The sequence below is a fragment of the Bombyx mori genome, chromosome 25, assembly GCF_030269925.1.
Source record: "Bombyx mori chromosome 25, ASM3026992v2".
Classification (NCBI taxonomy): Eukaryota; Metazoa; Arthropoda; class Insecta; order Lepidoptera; family Bombycidae; genus Bombyx; species Bombyx mori.
In genome coordinates this window covers 5,631,622-5,648,386 of record NC_085131.1, presented here as the reverse complement: position 1 = coordinate 5,648,386, position 16,765 = coordinate 5,631,622, and the positions used below count along the sequence as shown (strand labels likewise).

General features: G+C 34.5%; 1 protein-coding gene and 1 long non-coding RNA gene across 5 annotated transcripts; one reads left to right on the top strand and one right to left on the bottom strand.

Annotated features, from left to right (window-relative positions):
- Nucleotides 1-383: 383 nt before the first annotated feature.
- LOC101739116 (zinc finger protein OZF) lies at nucleotides 384-16,355 on the bottom strand. Of its 4 annotated transcripts, none has more exons than XM_012688988.4 (11): nucleotides 16,136-16,355; nucleotides 13,108-13,286; nucleotides 12,749-13,036; nucleotides 11,286-11,442; nucleotides 10,771-10,880; nucleotides 9,101-9,291; nucleotides 6,995-7,131; nucleotides 6,233-6,441; nucleotides 2,561-2,731; nucleotides 1,788-1,916; nucleotides 384-1,229 (listed from the first exon to the last, which is right to left on the bottom strand). In XM_012688988.4, the coding sequence occupies exons 1-11, from the start codon at nucleotides 16,158-16,160 to the stop codon at nucleotides 1,026-1,028; spliced, it is 1,800 nt and encodes a 599-aa protein (XP_012544442.1). In that variant the 5' UTR covers nucleotides 16,161-16,355; the 3' UTR covers nucleotides 384-1,025. The 4 variants fall into 4 exon arrangements, with proteins under 4 accessions (XP_012544442.1, XP_004924551.1, XP_062532099.1 ...); XM_004924494.5 differs by having other exon boundaries at nucleotides 16,148-16,342; XM_062676115.1 differs by lacking the exon at nucleotides 12,749-13,036 and having other exon boundaries at nucleotides 16,136-16,339.
- On the top strand, nucleotides 13,293-16,065 carry LOC134201398 (uncharacterized). Its single transcript, XR_009976674.1, has 2 exons — nucleotides 13,293-15,274; nucleotides 15,415-16,065. It is a non-coding gene; the product is annotated as an uncharacterized LOC134201398 (long non-coding RNA).
- Nucleotides 16,356-16,765: the final 410 nt, after the last annotated feature.

The window sequence follows — 16,765 nt, the reverse complement described above, 5'->3', positions numbered from 1 at the left end:
TTTGAAAAAAAGATAGCAACTAAACGTTGATCATTGATAACAAAACGCATTATAAGTTTTTGAAACTTGCCATGTGTTAGGAGAAACTGCTTTACTAAACGGAATGCAATCGATACTGTACAGACAGACAAAAATTACCTCTACAGCAGTATAGATTTAATGAAAATGACTTTTTGCTAAAAAATAATTGGAAGGCTTAGCTGTATGGGCTGTGTATCCTTTGCCTGTCCAAACGGATGAATCGACAAAAAAAAGGTATGCCGGTTCCACTGTTTTAAAAAAATATAGTGATAGCGTTAACAGTTCTGTGTACTGGTGTGTACATTGTAGGTATTGAAATTATGTGTGTGGTTGAGTTTTTGACTAAAGTAAATTACATAAAATGCTAAGAAAATCATTTATTAATATAACACCACAAAACATTAAAATATTGAATATAATTTAAGAGCGCCACATGACATTTCTGCGTTCCCGTTAAAAACTCACTACGTATGAAGGCACAATAGCTATGTTTGCAAAGTTCTAAAAATCTGATAATTAAAATTATATTCGACAATCTAAATATTATCTATCAAATAAATAAACCTATATGAAAAAACATGAAACTTTATAGTGGTACAATTGTCCCATACATTTTTGCCATTGTCCTTTGATACTATACCTACTCTCTAAATATGGGAAACACCAACTCAAGTATATTATGCCGCTTTTAATAAATTACCGAGCTAAACTACATAATAATATGATATCACTTCACATATTCATCACGTTTTGTTATATGATATACAACTGCATAAAATAAATGTGTTACTATACTCATATTTATAACCAAAATGTAAATTGAAATAATTCGTTATTTCAACCTAAAGCGCTCTATTGAAGTCACAACCCATCGATTGATAGTGTTCCCGCGCGGACTCACAAGAGGTCCTACCACGAGACACGCGCGTGTACTGTATGACAATGCCGCGGATTCTCCATCGACTTCAATAAGTTAAGGGGCACACTGTTGAAGTCGAACATAATCATTTGTCGGTGTCGCTGACTTGGGCGAGTATATGTTTGACGATCTGGTCTATGGTGTGCGTGTCCAGCATGCGGGCGATGTTCTTGTCGTCTATCACGTACAGGAAGAGATGCTTCGTGTTCTCTCGGAGGCGTTGCATGCGCGTCCACATCGTGCGATCCGCTGGTTTAGCTCCGCAGTGCTCGATCACTTTCTCTAACACCTAAACAAAAAATAAACTCTATTTAGTTGAAAGTTAAAAGTTGTGCAGAATGAAAGATGCCGCAACGGAATTAAACTATTATCGTAACATGAATGAAAAAGATTCATTTACCAAGCTCACCGTAAATACTGACATACCCCGCGTTCGCTAGCGATCTTTGATCGGGCAAATCAACTAATTTGAATTATTAAAAAAATTAATAATAAAAAGGATTGTGTGGTTTTATGAAACCACGGTAAAAGTGAAACTTTTTTTCACATTATTATTATAGACATTTAACTCTGACAAACAAAATTTACATTAAACACTGACAAAAACAAACAAAATAGCGTGGAGCACTGGCACAAATGAGTAATAGTCTATACACTACACGGTCAGCTGCTGCGAACTATAGGCGCCGCCATATTGGCCTTGGCTGCTCTGACGAGCGTCTTTCACTTTATCCCTAATCCGCGGCTGACCGTCACGCGACATGCAACACACAGACGAAAAAGTTTGAGACGATGTAATCATAGTTAACCACTTCACTTTTACTTAAATATTTGTTAAAAGACTCACCACATCAACTGGCTCGTCGGGCCAACCGAAACACTCGAGTGTGTCTGAATCAATCAGTTTGAACAGCATTTTCCCTAAGTTGTCCAAAAGCTCCTCTTCTGTCATCAAAGGTCCATTATCGTTTTGCGTCTAGAAACAAATTTTACTAAACACAATGTTGATAGAATATATTAAAGGCGAGCCAAGAGATCCGTCTTATATGTAGTTGCTTAAACCAAACCAAATAGCATTTCACTCGATATAATCATAAATTGTGTTTTAAAACAACTCACGAAATTAAAACGACCACAGAAACAAATTTTCATTGCAAACTCTTTTTGCAAATTGCAAACTTGATTTATTAGCTCGGGATGTATCTGTGTAATGGAATATTTAAACATGATTTTTCACTACCTACAAAACATCGGATTGATTTGAAACTTGACACACATATTGAGGACCGATTTTAAATTTATAGAATTTTTATTATTATTTTAAACGCTTGGTTTTTTGTTTTTATATTGTTATTTATTAAACTAGCATATTTAAAGTGAGCAATAGATTGCTTAATGGCGAAATGATAAATATTCAACCGGCATCGACAACAAGTCTGCCATACCCAACACCATATCATATACATAACATATTTGTAGATCTGTGTATCTTATAGATGTAAAGCTTGTTTATAAAATAAACATGTTTAATTAATTGAATTTAAAAACCTCATTTCTCGCTCTTGTAAGCTTTTTTTATGAAACATGAACATCCTCATTAGCTAATTGAAGCAAGCTTACAGAGATGTTTTCGTCACTGTTTTCGTTGACATCTTTTTGTTCCTGCATGCCGCCGTACAACACGCCGGTCCCCCCGTAGCCGTCCATGATCCGATCCGACTCCGCGTCCAACATGTTCAATATACACTCTAGTTCCGACTTCTTCACTCTCACCGTATTCGCTTCGATACCCTGTCGTGTTGAACATAAATAAATATATAAACCTTTATTGCTTTTAGATTTTAACTTATTTAACTAAACATAGAATGATAACAATAGAGGTAAGAATGTAAGAACACTATAAATTAACTTAAATTAAAACTCCCGTTAACAGTTTGTCTTTCGACAAAATCCTCCTCTAAGGATTTCCATTTGTTTCAGTCCTTCGCTGTACGTAACCTTTCTGGCCCAGCTACTTGCTTCAAGTCGTCTTCCCATCGCTTTGGCTGTCTTCTTCTAGTTCTTCTGCTTTCTCTAGGGTATCATACCGTTATTATTCTTGTCCATTTCTCTTTCTTTTCTCTCAGCATATGTTCTGTCCAACGCCATTTTAATTTTCTGCATATTGATTGAACTTTTCCAAAATTAGTCTTTCCTTTATCCTTTTTTAATTTTATTTTCTCTTCTTCTTGCTCCCAATACACTTCTCTCTATCCCACTCTGATATATATTTAATTTATTTTGTTGTTGTTCAGTTAACGCCCATGTCTGGCATTGGTTTGTAAGACATGGCAGCATTGAAGACTTTTTGTTTGTCTGCCATAGGCATTTCTTTATTTTTCTTTACTTCATTCAATGACCAGAATTTATACCCAAGTGTTTGCTATTCTTCTTTTTATTTTTTTTCTGCATGCTCTCTGTCGGTAATACTAATTGGCCCATATAAACGTATTCACTTACGTATTCTAACTCTTCATTATTAACTTGCAGTAGCGCTTTTTTGTGAGGAATTGCTCATTACTTTTTCTTTGTTATATTCATAGTGAGCCCTACATTTGCACTTTCGTCTGCTAATTACTGTAGCATATTTTCCAAGCTCATCGGGCATTCGGAGAAAAGTATTAAATCATCAGCGAATCTCAAATGACTCAGCTTGCCTCCGTTCACGTCAAGTCCGAAATTATCCCAACCCAGTCTCCTAAAGATCAACTCCAACTCAGCTGAAAATATATTCTGCAAAATAAGGTCACCTTGACGGACGCCTCTTTCTATTGGGAGCTCTTGGTCTGACCTTTCCAGTTTTATTTGTACTGTGCTTTTTCCATAAATATTTTTAGGATCCGTGTGTACTTTTTATGGACCCCTTGTTGTTCTAATGATTACCAAATGTAGTGGTTTTTCAAGGAATCTAATTACTGTTGGTAGGACCTCTTGCGAGTCCGCGTGGGTATGTACCCCCACCCTGCGTATTTCTGCCGTGAAGCAGTAATGTGTTTCGGTTTGAAGGGTGGGGCCCGCCGTTGTAATTATACTTGAGACCTTGGAACTTATATCTCAGGGTGGGTGGCGCATTTGCGTCGTGGATGTCTGTGGGCTCCAGTAACCACTTAAAACCAGGTGGGCTGTAAGCTTGTCCACCCATCTAAGCAATAAAAAAGAAAAAGAAAAAAAAATTCATCAGGACCGGTTGGTTTTCCTAGCTTCTATGTAGTAATAACTTTTTCTGTTTCTTCTTTTTTTTCTTCTTTTTTTTCTTTTAGAATAAGTGGTATAGGTTCAGTATCTTGAGTGTCTTCTGCGTAGTCATAGCAAGTTTATTATTTTTGCTTGTGTACAGCCCCTTACAATATTGCGTAGCAATATTTAATACATCTGATTTTTTTGTAGTACTTCTTCCTTGTTTGTTCTTAATATTTGGCATCCAATTCTTTTTCGATTCGAATCATTCTTTAGTCCCAGTTAAAATTTACATTATGTCAAATTGACAGATCTTTAAAAACCTTCGGTTTATTGGTCATAAATAGTCATAATTTAACGGATTTCATTTTTAAAGAGTACATTTGGGGAAGTGCACGTCCATTTCTTGTTATTTATCTTTTGGAAGAAACTATTCAAGATACTTAGTTTGTTTTCTAAACCGAAGTTAACCAATCTTTGTCCGTTTTTTCTCCTATTACCATTTCCGTCTTCCGTTTCTTCCCTACAGTGTAATCTTCTACTATGACATTCCCCAATTTGTCCATTAAATTCACCCATTATTATTATATTTTTGTGAGCAGTATCAACAGTACCTTGTAAATTTTGGTAGGGTTTTTCTATTTTGTTTATATCTTGTTATTATCTGCATCAGTTGGCGGTAAGCTTAAATAATTGACCATAATTCATCTCCATCGCCATTTTGTACGGGAAATTTGATGTTGAGTATTGCTATTCTTTCGGATTTTCCCTTTCTCCATTCAGTATACGTAATCGTATATTTACTTTTTATGAAAAAACCAACACCGCAGTGCCCTGGCGTTACTCCTTTGTAATGCAGTATATACTTGCCGTGGCCTTCTATTCCTTCGCTTATTCCAATAATATTTCAATAAATTTTGTCGATTGCTGTTTCTAATTCGATGAGTTTCTCTGAGGATCTGAGTGATCGTGTATTATTATTCTTCATCGCTATGTGTATGTCGCAATTATTATTCTTTTTTTTTATGTTTATTTATCCTTAGAGGGTGTTGTTCGGTTTCCCCCACGATGACCAGTCGGCTTGGGGGAGGGTGTAATTTTTCTATTTAACATAATTTTGTTTTTTTTGTTTTGTTGTATTTTCCGGTTGTCGGGGAATTTTTCTTTCTTCAATCAACTCCGCCTGTAATACCTTCCTTTTGGCCAGTACATCTTTCAGATAGTCTTCTATGGCATAAATATCTCCTTAAGATATTTTTTATTTTTTAGTATCTCATTCTTTTTCCAACCGTTTACGAAGGAACAGCAGACTGGCCTCGGTTTGTTACCTTTTATACTTCTTTTCCCTAGTCGGTATACCTACATATAGCATTTTCTTCGATGTCAATATTTTTGTCGCTTTCAAAACTTTTCTTTAACATATCCATTATTTCTCTTGAGCTTTTATTTTTAACTTTAAGATTTTGTTTTCTGCTGTAATCGGGATTTTTTTCATCCAATCTAGACATTCATGTTATTTCAGTTATGTTTATTCAGTAATTTCTTCAGATTGTTTTTGCATTTGTAGTTTCAATTTTTAAAAAGTTGGAATTGTGTCTTAATTTTATTAATTTTACGTAATCTTAAAACGGTAGAATGTTTTTCATAATTGGCAACACTGACATATATATATTAGATACCTACCCGCAATTTACTAATTTATATCAAGTGACTTCGCTAGAACTGTCAAGGTCGAAGAAATATCACTAGAGAAATAGGCTAACCTCAGAACGTTATTGATATAGGTATTTTAATTATTGAGATGCAATGTGCAAATTACACCTTCGTTGATATCTCTAACCCGTTCAGGCCTCCTTTTTCTTGTTGCACGGTATTGTTTTGGAGTATATGATGTATAAAAGTATATTCAATTGCAAATCGTCGTCAACCACTTAACATCAGGTTTAGATCATTGACACATTTGCGCAACACAATAATACCAATATAACATTATTTCATATGACAAAAAAAATTATGCAAACAATATCGCAATTATTCAAATATATATTGTAAAGTTGGTGTAGAGGAAGCACTCACGAGGACCGCACGCACGTGCTTGAGGTGCGCGCCGAACACGGCGGGGTGGTGCACGCGCACGTGCTTTACGAGCTTCTCGCCTCGCACGTAGGCGCGCGCCGACACGCAGTACATGCAGCGCCGCGGCCGCTCCAGTGTGTGCGTGGACAGGTGCCGCCGCATGTGCAGCTCCACCGCGAACCGCTTGCCGCACACTTCGCACTCGTATGCTGGTGACATGCACGCACGGTGGGTGCCGGCTCCCATAGACACAACAATCGCAGTGGGTCACGATTCCGATCCGAAGAATTTTTGCCAGGACTATTGTTAGCAAGTCCTCTCAGGTTCAGTCTCGTGACCTCGCCTACCAAACTGCGAAGCTGGTGTGGCGGGTAGCCATCATACAACGCAAGATATTTGACAGATGCCTGAATCTCACTTACGACATTTTCAAGATAAGCCTCGAACAACAACATTCGGACCGTCGGTCTACCGAGCAAATATCACCCGCTCGGTGGAAGTTCTTACCTCCGTCGTTAAGTATCCCAAATTGGTATATCCCTTCGAGGCTAATAACAATTAGGTAGGAAAAAAGTTGCTAGGTGCTTAAAAGTTTGAAGAATTTTCTTAATAGTTTGAACGGTAACGAATTTAATGTCTATCAGTCTAGTACATGTTTGAAGATATTTTAAAAGTAAAATTGTTTGTAATTTTCTGTAAAAATGTCCTTTTTTTTTTTACTTACAACATAGTTATTATATACAGACAGGAAGTTATACTCACGTCTATCTTCGAGGTGAACTTTTACGTGTTTCTGCAATTGAGCCTCACTTAAAAATGGTTTCTTAGAGAAACGGCAATCTTGGTAATGACAAGCGAATTTGCTATTTCCTTTGTGTACGTTTTTGTGGTCTAACAATCTGTAATCATTTACATTTGTAATTTATGTTTAGTAATTAAATCTATCTCCTTAAATACAGAGGCGGATTATCCATAAGGCAAACTAGGCACGTGCCAAAGGGCGCGCGAGCTCTGATTTTTTTAAATAAATAAATAAAATAACATATCGACGACTAATAAGTAAATGCTGATCTATAATCTAAATCTATAACAGATTATATTGCACAAGCATCGATATACTCGCATTATGTAATATTGCGGGTTTGTTTGTATTTCATTCGCGCATTAGCGTAAGTACAAGGGTCCTGGTCTACTAAAGTCTAGGGTTTGATGATACAACGTCATCGTAATTGCAAAAACAACTAGTTAAAAGGACAATGCCCAAAAGTGGGCCAACTTCATGTCAAAACTATTTGTACTTGAAAAACTATGCATTATTTTTTCACGTTGTTTAGTTTATGTATCAACATTTCTTTCAACCCGGCATTGTTTTCCAAAAAAATAAATTACTTAATTGATAACATCCCAAAACTATCCATGCCATAGTTTTTAAATTCGCCAATAGGCAAAGGGCTTAGCCCATACAGCCTTATAGCAAACCTATGTGCCGTCAAACGAAAGAGTTGTTTGTGACTTGAACTTGAAGGCTTCTTAGTTTATTTTTGTTCAATTAAATATTTATTGTTATAATTATTATTACTTAAAACCATGAATTATTTAATATTTTAAGATATTAATGATTCCATTAGTAAAAATATCGATGGCCTACCATTACTCTTCTTATTATATATGACCAGAGAGTTTTGGCAGCAACCCGAGTGAAGCGTCACTTGAATTTTTATTTTATTGTTTTTTTAATAGTTTATTATGTAATTTGTATTATTTGTATTTGTAATATTGTGTATAAAAGGTCTGCGTAAGCTCATGCTCAGTCAATGTGGTATTCGTCGAGTTGACGTCAAAAGTCCCAAAAAGCAATAAAAAGAGATACACCGGCTTTTTATTGACATAAAAAATATATAACTTCGACAAACTAGGCTGTATAGGCTACGCTCTTTGCCTGCTTATTGGTGAATTTAAAAACAACAACAACAATATCGTTGCCGGCTCCCGGATTTCATTTCATTTTATTATTATTATGAGGATATAATAATAATAAAATGTACGTAAGGGCTTATTTCTAGCAACATTAACCACAATTAACTTATTTAATACTGTAAATAATTATGAGAGCGATTATTGATTTCGAAGAAAACAATTAACAACTTAATTTTAGCTGCAGAGAAAAACAGATTTCTCTTAAACCTGGGTGAGAATATAAAAATCGTTTTCTGAATATGAAACGATATTTCTTTGTCTATCAAATTAAGTTAAAACCATCATGACAGGACAACTTTTTTTAGGGGCCCAAACGCCCATAGAAAATGGGCATTGTCCTTTATAGTATTATTATGGCCATTTATGGCCGGCACAGGGGCGCCAATAAAGTGATTGCCTAGGGCGCTCTGGACCTTTAATCCGCCACTGCTTAAGCATACCTACTACCCTAAATATTGGATAGTTTTTGGAATTGATTTCTGATTTGGGCCAAAAGTTACTGGAACCTGAATGATAATCGAGTAACAATATTCTCAGGGCTCAACTAAGAGAATATTACGTCGGAACAAATAATTTAGTAATTAAAATAAAAAAATTGTATTCACGTAATATCGAAAATATAATCTAAAGGATCGTTAGAAGACTCCTTTATGTTACTTATATAAGGCAATATTATAAGTTTTTAATTAATTTATTACACTTCATCTATTTATCTACGCATTGGCGCATTTTATGTCTAAGGCATTCTCTACTAGTCAACCAAAGGTAGTGCAGAGTAAATACATAATTGTAGGTGCATAGTGAGAATAATAAATTTAACTTTCTAGCTAGAATAAAAAGTAAAAATATGCTGAAATTCAAATAATAATAGTAAGAAAGCAAAAAACTCACTGGCATGTTGTAGAGAAAGTTTCTCCACATTTAAGGCACATTTTCTGCATATCATGATTGTCTAAATGTCGCTGGAGCTGTGATTTCTTTATGTACGATCTGTTACAATGCTCGCATTTGTAAGGTTTATCCGTAACGTGAGTTAAGATGTGACGCCGCATTACTTCTACCGTGTATGTAGCATAGCCGCACTGAAATTACGAAATAAATAGATTAGATGCTATTAGACATTTACAAAAATTAATGGTATAACTGGTCTTTTAAGCGGGCACAAATTCAAGGTATCTTTTTTTTATCTCCGAGGAAGTATTCAACTTCTAAAATGTCAATAAACATTATACATATAATATAAATCTTTTTCTTTTTTTTCAAACATTTCCAAATAGTGCTTAATTCCAAATTTTCAGTAAAATTAAGTTCGATTGCGAATCCGACAAAACGCCGTGTCCGCCCACAAAATTTATTTCATATATTCGTATGTAAAGCAATAGTGACTGTCTGCAGCTGCAGTTAAGGCGAATTTACATTACGTAATTAGTGGCATGAAATTAATTTCGTGACATTAGTTTTACCAACAGTTTCACGTGTAATTTAATACTTTCGTAATGCATGCATTAATTTCATGCATGCAAATTAGTTTCGTGCCCTGCGCGATATTTTGGTGATTTTAGTGTCATGCAACTAATTTCATAGTGTAGACGCGACGTGAAACTAAAGCCGAATTTACATTACGAAATTAGTGACGTGAAATTAATTTCGTGACATTAGTTTTACCAACAGTTTCACGTGTAATTTAATACTTTCGTAATGCATGCATTAATTTCATGCATGGAAATTAGTTTCGTGTTTGCGCGATTTTTTGGTGAAATTAATGTCATGCAACTAATTTCATAGTGTAAACGCGACGTGAAACTAATGTCGCGAAAGGGCCTGCGCTGTGTATTGTTAGTTCGGACGCGCTTCAAGCGTTGAAAATGGCAAACCAATGATGGAGTACAGAAAAAAATATAGATCTTATTAATGAATATCTGCGACAAGGGTGTCTGGGACCCGAAACACCTACAGTAAAAAATCAAAATTATCTTCACTCCTTCGAAAATAGTTTTTATAACTCTCAGGATCTTCATCTGTTAATCCAGAGACTAACTTCATTGCTCCTAAATGCCTTCTTGTTGACCATCCTCGAATCTACCAACACCTTTTTTTTCTTGATAGTCTTTTTTTAAGTTTATAGGTATATAAGCATTTCTTTAGCTACATTGAATATAGCAAATTATAGCTTTGATGCTGAAGGCGCCATGGTTACTGCGATACTGTGGATTTCGCGACACTCATTTTTTAACGAAATTACTTTCGCGAAACTGAGCTCAACATACATGACACTAATTTCGTAATGTAAACTCCGCATTAGCAACAACACTCGTCATTGAAATCCGTGATCTAAGTAGCTTCAGAACCATCCCTGTAAATAGTTTTGTTGACTGAACAAAAATGGTAAAATCAAAATTTTCTAACAACTTACCATTTATTTTTATCCAAGAAGCAGAGAAATAAATTATTAAGAATTAGTATTTCTTAACAACTAAAAAAATATTTTAGAAATCTTGTTTTTTGATTAGTGAATTCAAATATAATTATTTCACATAGATTGCAATAATATAAAAGGTTACCACTTCACAGGTGTAGCTTTTTTCTCCGTGTATTTCTAAATGCTTGGCCATTGCTGTTCGGGAACCAGTAGATTTACCGCAATGATAGCATTCATAATAATTTGGTGTACCTTTAAAATTAAATATTTTTATGACTGTTTCAGTGTCACATACAACAGTAAAGCAAGGAAATACTTAGAGAATGTTGTGATAAGTTTTGTTGAACTTATTATTGTATTATTACACTCAATGCAAAGCGGTAGACGATTATTAGAGCCCATAGATATCACAATGTCAGTGCCACCAGCCAATATGGGACATGAGGTCCATGTTTTAATTTTATTTTAGAAAAGTTTTTCCCACGTTCAAATCAGAATGCGTGATTGTGTCACAGAAATGTATAAACTAATATTTTAGATAATCCCAAATCATTGTTCTCTTCTCTACAGAGATTATAATTAAATTATAATTAGATAACTGTTCACATTTGAAACAGTCTTTATGTAATTAAAACATTCAACATCAACAATAATTACCTGAATGTTTTAAAAGCCAATGATTTACAAGTCTAGAAAAGTTTTTAGTTTCAAAAGTACATGACTTGCAAAAAAAGTATTTATCACTTTTATGTATGTGTTGAGTTCTGAGATGTACGATCAAATTATCTTTCCTTGTGAATTTTGAGTTGCAAATCTGAAATGAAAACTAATTTAAGCCTTATTTTAAACTATTTTAGTCTTAACTCAAGTTCATTTATAAATAATTTATAAATTAGTCAAAGTATTAAAATTAATTTATTTTTTAATACATTGGGATCAATACATACTGAATTAAGACTATTCTCCATGTAAACATGTTAGACAAGCTCATATGTAATCAATCACTCTTGCCCACATATTGTCATCATTGTGGCCTAAAGGATACGATTCGAATCCCAGTCGGGTACCAATTTTGTCTAATGAAATACGTAGTTAACAAATGTTCACGATCTACTTCCACTGTGAAGGAACAACATTGTATAATAAAAATCAAACCACAAAATTATAATTTGCGTAATTGGTACTGGTGGTAGCAGGTCTTGTGAGTCCACACTCATTTTATTTATTATTAATTGTTTAGAAATGATCGAGGGTTCCTTTTTTTTGGTTGAAGTTAAATTTTTTTTCATCCAATAAGTAATTTAGTTGCAACAATTGTGCTTATTGCAACATTACTGGTGTTAGGACCTCTTGTGATTCCGCACGAGTATGTACCACCATCGTGCCTATTTCTGCCGCGAAACAGTAATACATTTCGGTTTGAAGAGTGGGGCAGCCGTGGTAACTTTTTTTTTTTTTTTTTGTATTGCCTTTGTAGGCATACGGGCATACGGCCCACCTGATGGTGAGTGGTTACCGTCGCCCATGGACTTCAGCAATGCCAGGGGCAGAGCCAAGTCGCTGCCTACCGCTTAATACTCTCCACAAGCCTCGTTTGAAGAAGGACATGTCATAGCGCTCGGGAAACACCGAGGAGGGGAGCTCATTCCATAGCCGATAACTAATATATATAGTAACTATACTGAGACCTTAGAACTCATGTCTCAGGGTGAGTGGCTCATTTACGTTGTAGATGTCTATGGGCTCCAGTAACCACTTAACACCAAGTGGGCTGTGAGCTCGTCTACCTATATATGCAGTGAAAAAAAATACAATCGTACACACTACCAATTCTTCAATTATTAGTAGAAAATTTTATTTACATCCAATTAACAAATTCCATTCGAGTTGACATAAATAAGGACTATGTAGTTAGATTGGATATATCCTCCTCCCAGAATTGCATTCTTCAAATTATCCTTCTCTGGATGATGTTTCCCCATCTTTCTTTTTTATCGGCAGTGTGTATGGCATTGTAGACTTTGTTATTAAGAGTGTTGCGATTTGTTTAGGCCAGCACATTGGATTGAGGCCTTGAGATCTTTTGATTAGATATATATATAGGTTATTTACATACTTACTTCACAAGGATACAAATTTAACTGATGACCATTACAGCCACTCTGTGTCATATGACGAGTTACATGAGAACGTCTTACAAATTCTTTGTTGCATTCTGGGCATACATACGAAGCTCTTTTGTGTATTGTCTCTATGTGTTCCTTCAGAACAGTTTCATTTGGACACCATATTTTACTTTTTGTGCAAGCAACACTATTAGGTAATGTGGAGTGATTCAATTCTATGTGCTGAAGATAGCTCTTTTTGAACTTAAACTTCTTGCCACATTCTTTACAGCAATATTGTTGCTAAAAAAGTGTAGATCTTATTAAGAAATAGTTAAAGTGCAAAATTTATATATAACATGATACTTACGAACCTTAATATTAGAACTGATACGACAGATTTCTACGTGACTCTCCCACTTGTCCTCATCACAGGACTTTTTACACATTGTACAAACATAAACTCGTCCAGAATTTACTTCTTGTTTGATATCTATTGATTGATCTGCGTTGCTTGACTTGAGTTTTTTGTTCTTGGATCCTGGGGGGCGACCTGTTGGAGTTTGTATATTAAATGTAATGGCAGGCAACACTTGACACTTGATTAGATTTCGAATATTGGAATTATTTTAAATGTTTTAAAAAAAACAGATCATTGTATTCTCGTAAGAAAATGTCAGTGACTTCTCATCTAGACACGGCATGAAAAACATGTAATAGTTTTATAAAAAATATAAAGATAAAAATTGTATAATGGTGTAAAAGTGTTCGAGCAATCTGCAATATAATTATAATGAAGCAGTTGTGTTTTTAAATATCCTCTCATCACCTACAGAACCCAATCCCTTCAAATTTAACCGTCCAACAGGTTATGGGCCCAGAATTTATAAGGTAATATTTATTATAGTTTGCTAATTAAAAAAAGCCGACATCACCATGGAAACCAAACTGTTTGTAAAAATTTTAAGAAAATTATTATAAGAGCATGAGATAAGGTAATGGAAGGGAGAACACTAACATAAGTAACAAATAAAAATAATCGTGAAGACGAAGGTAATGAAGTTCGAAAAGGTGTAAGAGGAAGAAATGGAGTTAATGGAGTTCGAGAAGGTGATATTTGAGGATATAATAGTAATGGAGTGTAATGAAGTTTGAGAAGGTGAAATAGGAAGAAATGAAGGTGGAGTTCGAGAAGGTGATATTAGAGGAAATAATAGTAATGGAGTGTAATAAAGTAGAAATGGCGTATAGTTCGAGAATAATCGAGAAGATGTTGTTGAAAGGCGAAATAATAGAGAATGAAATGAAAATGGAACAAATGATAGCAGATTAACAAATGAAAATCTGGTCATGGAAAACTTTGAGACTTTAAGTGTACTCATTTAAAAAAAAAAAAAAAAAAGTGAACTTGTGTTTCGGGATAAATGGGTTAGTTTAATAAGTTCTTTGGGAATTTAAATGTTGTATTATACAACAATAGATATATGTAACTGAAAGGAGACAAGGATAATTCAAAAATTAAGAGGGTGCTCTTTTTCAACAGAGATAAACAATTAAGGGGGTGATCATAAAAATATATTTTTTTTTTTATTAATTATACTATAAATACAATAGATAGTCTAGCCGTGGAGGAAGTACACATTATTTGATACAAACATATTTACTGTCGTTTTTTAAAATCCTTTTGAATCTCTTTTATAGTTTTGTTTTATTGTTGTTTTATAATAGATGTTAGGAATTTTGGTTTGTGTTATATTAAAATAATTGAACGGATATGTGAAAAAAGTGGGAAAATTTAGGAAGTGAGAAAAATATAAAAGATAATGGAAGGTTGTATGAATAATGTAAGGTTGTATGTGTTATGTGAATTGAAATGTTGAGTTTGTTGAAGTTGTGCGAGGTTATTTGTTATGAGTTATGTGGTTTGTGAGTGGAGTTGAAGGTGATTAAGGTTAAAGAAGTTAAGAGGGAGATTAACGTTAAATAAGTCGAGAAGGAGATAAAGGAGTTTGGAGGTAAAAGAGTCGAGTAGGAGTTTTAAAGGTTAGAGTCGAGAAGGAGTTAAAGGTTAGAGTCGAGAAGGAGTTAAAGGTTAGAGTCGAGAAGGAGTTAAAGGTTAGAGTCGAGAAGGAGTTAAAGGTTAGAGTCGAGAAGGAGTTAAGGGTTAGAGTCGAGAAGGAGTTAAGGGTTAGAGTCGAGAAGGAGTTAAGGGTTAGAGTCGAGAAGGAGTTAAGGGTTAGAGTCGAGAAGGAGTTAAGGGTTAGAGTCGAGAAGGAGTTAAGGGTTAGAGTCGAGAAGGAGTTAAGGGTTAGAGTCGAGAAGGAGTTAAGGGTTAGAGTCGAGAAGGAGTTAAGGGTTAGAGTCGAGAAGGAGTTAAGGGTTAGAGTCGAGAAGGAGTTAAGGGTTAGAGTCGAGAAGGAGTTAAGGGTTAGAGTCGAGAAGGAGTTAAGGGTTAGAGTCGAGAAGGAGTTAAGGGTTAGAGTCGAGAAGGAGTTAAAGGCTATTAAAGAGGTTGAGAAGGCGTTTAAGGTTATTAAAGAGGTTGAGAAGGCGTTTAAGGTTATTAAAGTAAAGAGGTTGAGAAGGCGTTTAAGGTTATTAAAGTAAAGAGGTTGAGAAGGCGTTTAAGGTTATTAAAGTAAAGAGGTTGAGAAGGCGTTTAAGGTTATTAAAGTAAAGAGGTTGAGAAGGCGTTAAAAGTTTTAAATAAACTTGAAGAGTTTATGTAGGAAGTCGAGAAGGAGTTAGACTATTATAGTTAAGGTTTTATATAGTGAGTCAAGAGGGAAGTTAAGGTTGAATGGTTGTATGGTTGAATGAAAGTACATTTTTGATCGAATTGGAGTTGGAGAAGTAAGAAAGGATTAAAGGTAGCGACATTAAAGATAGTATTAAGTTTGAAAGGTTGAATGAATAGTTGTTGGTTGAATTGAGAGGGATTATGTAGAAGTGGCGGAATGTAAGTGGTTGTGAGGTTTTTTAGGTATGTATGGAAAGAATTAATTTATGAAGGTCAGGTTAGCGTTATTCTTTTTTGGTATTAAATTATAGACGGAGAAAAATGTGTGCAAGTGTTGAGGGGGTGTGTTGGAGTTTGTATATTAAATGTAATGGCAGGCAACACTTGACACTTGATTAGATTTCGAATATTGGAATTATTTTAAATGTTTTAAAAAAAACAGATCATTGTATTCTCGTAAGAAAATGTCAGTGACTTCTCATCTAGACACGGCATGAAAAACATGTAATAGTTTTATAAAAAATATAAAGATAAAAATTGTATAATGGTGTAAAAGTGTTCGAGCAATCTGCAATATAATTATAATGAAGCAGTTGTGTTTTTAAATATCCTCTCATCACCTACAGAACCCAATCCCTTCAAATTTAACCGTCCAACACGACCTACTCTCTTACCTTTACGAGGCATCTTAAATTTGCAAATCGTGTTTACAGAACAATAGTTTATTTAGTTTACAAAACGAAACTACAACAATCAAGAAGTTAGTGGGTATACACTTTGATATTACTTTCACTCAGGCGCTCAGAGAAAAATATTAAACTTAACAAAATTTTATCTACAGAACACACAGAAAATAGCATCAGGCGCCACGTCTCTTTTTTTTTTTTTTTTTTTTTTTTATTGTTTTGCTCTTGCAAGCAGGCAATGGACTGAGTCCTTACCGCCTCGTCTTTCGTAAAATTAGTCTTAAGTTTTTAAGTAACAATGTATTGTCTTCCGTTATTTCATTTTCTACATTTTCATTTTTCATAATCCGGGAGTGTTTTCAGTCCATAGTATTCTTAGTTGGTACGTCAAGTCCTGTAATCTTTTCCTTGAAAATATACTGACTTAATATGTCAAATTGAATTTTTTTTTTTTTTTTTATAATTCAGATCACCAATTTAGATTATAATTCTATTCCAGTATTTACAAAAAATTTACAAATATACTGGTATGTAGACTCATTCTTCAATAGATATTGTATGCAGCGCGGTACCAAATTTGAAGATCCATAAACGTCCTGTAACTCA

What these genes read in the sequence shown, in the direction of transcription:
- LOC101739116 (XM_012688988.4), bottom strand. Translation starts at nt 16,160, where the DNA reads ATGCCTCGTAAAGGTAAGAGAGTAG. An exon ending in GTATCAGTTCTAATATTAAG is followed by an intron (nt 13,037 to 13,107) that starts GTTCGTAAGTAT and finishes ACACTTTTTTAG; the next exon opens with CAACAATATTGCTGTAAAGA. An exon ending in TAAATTTGTATCCTTGTGAA is followed by an intron (nt 11,443 to 12,748) that starts GTAAGTATGTAA and finishes TTTTCATTTCAG; the next exon opens with ATTTGCAACTCAAAATTCAC.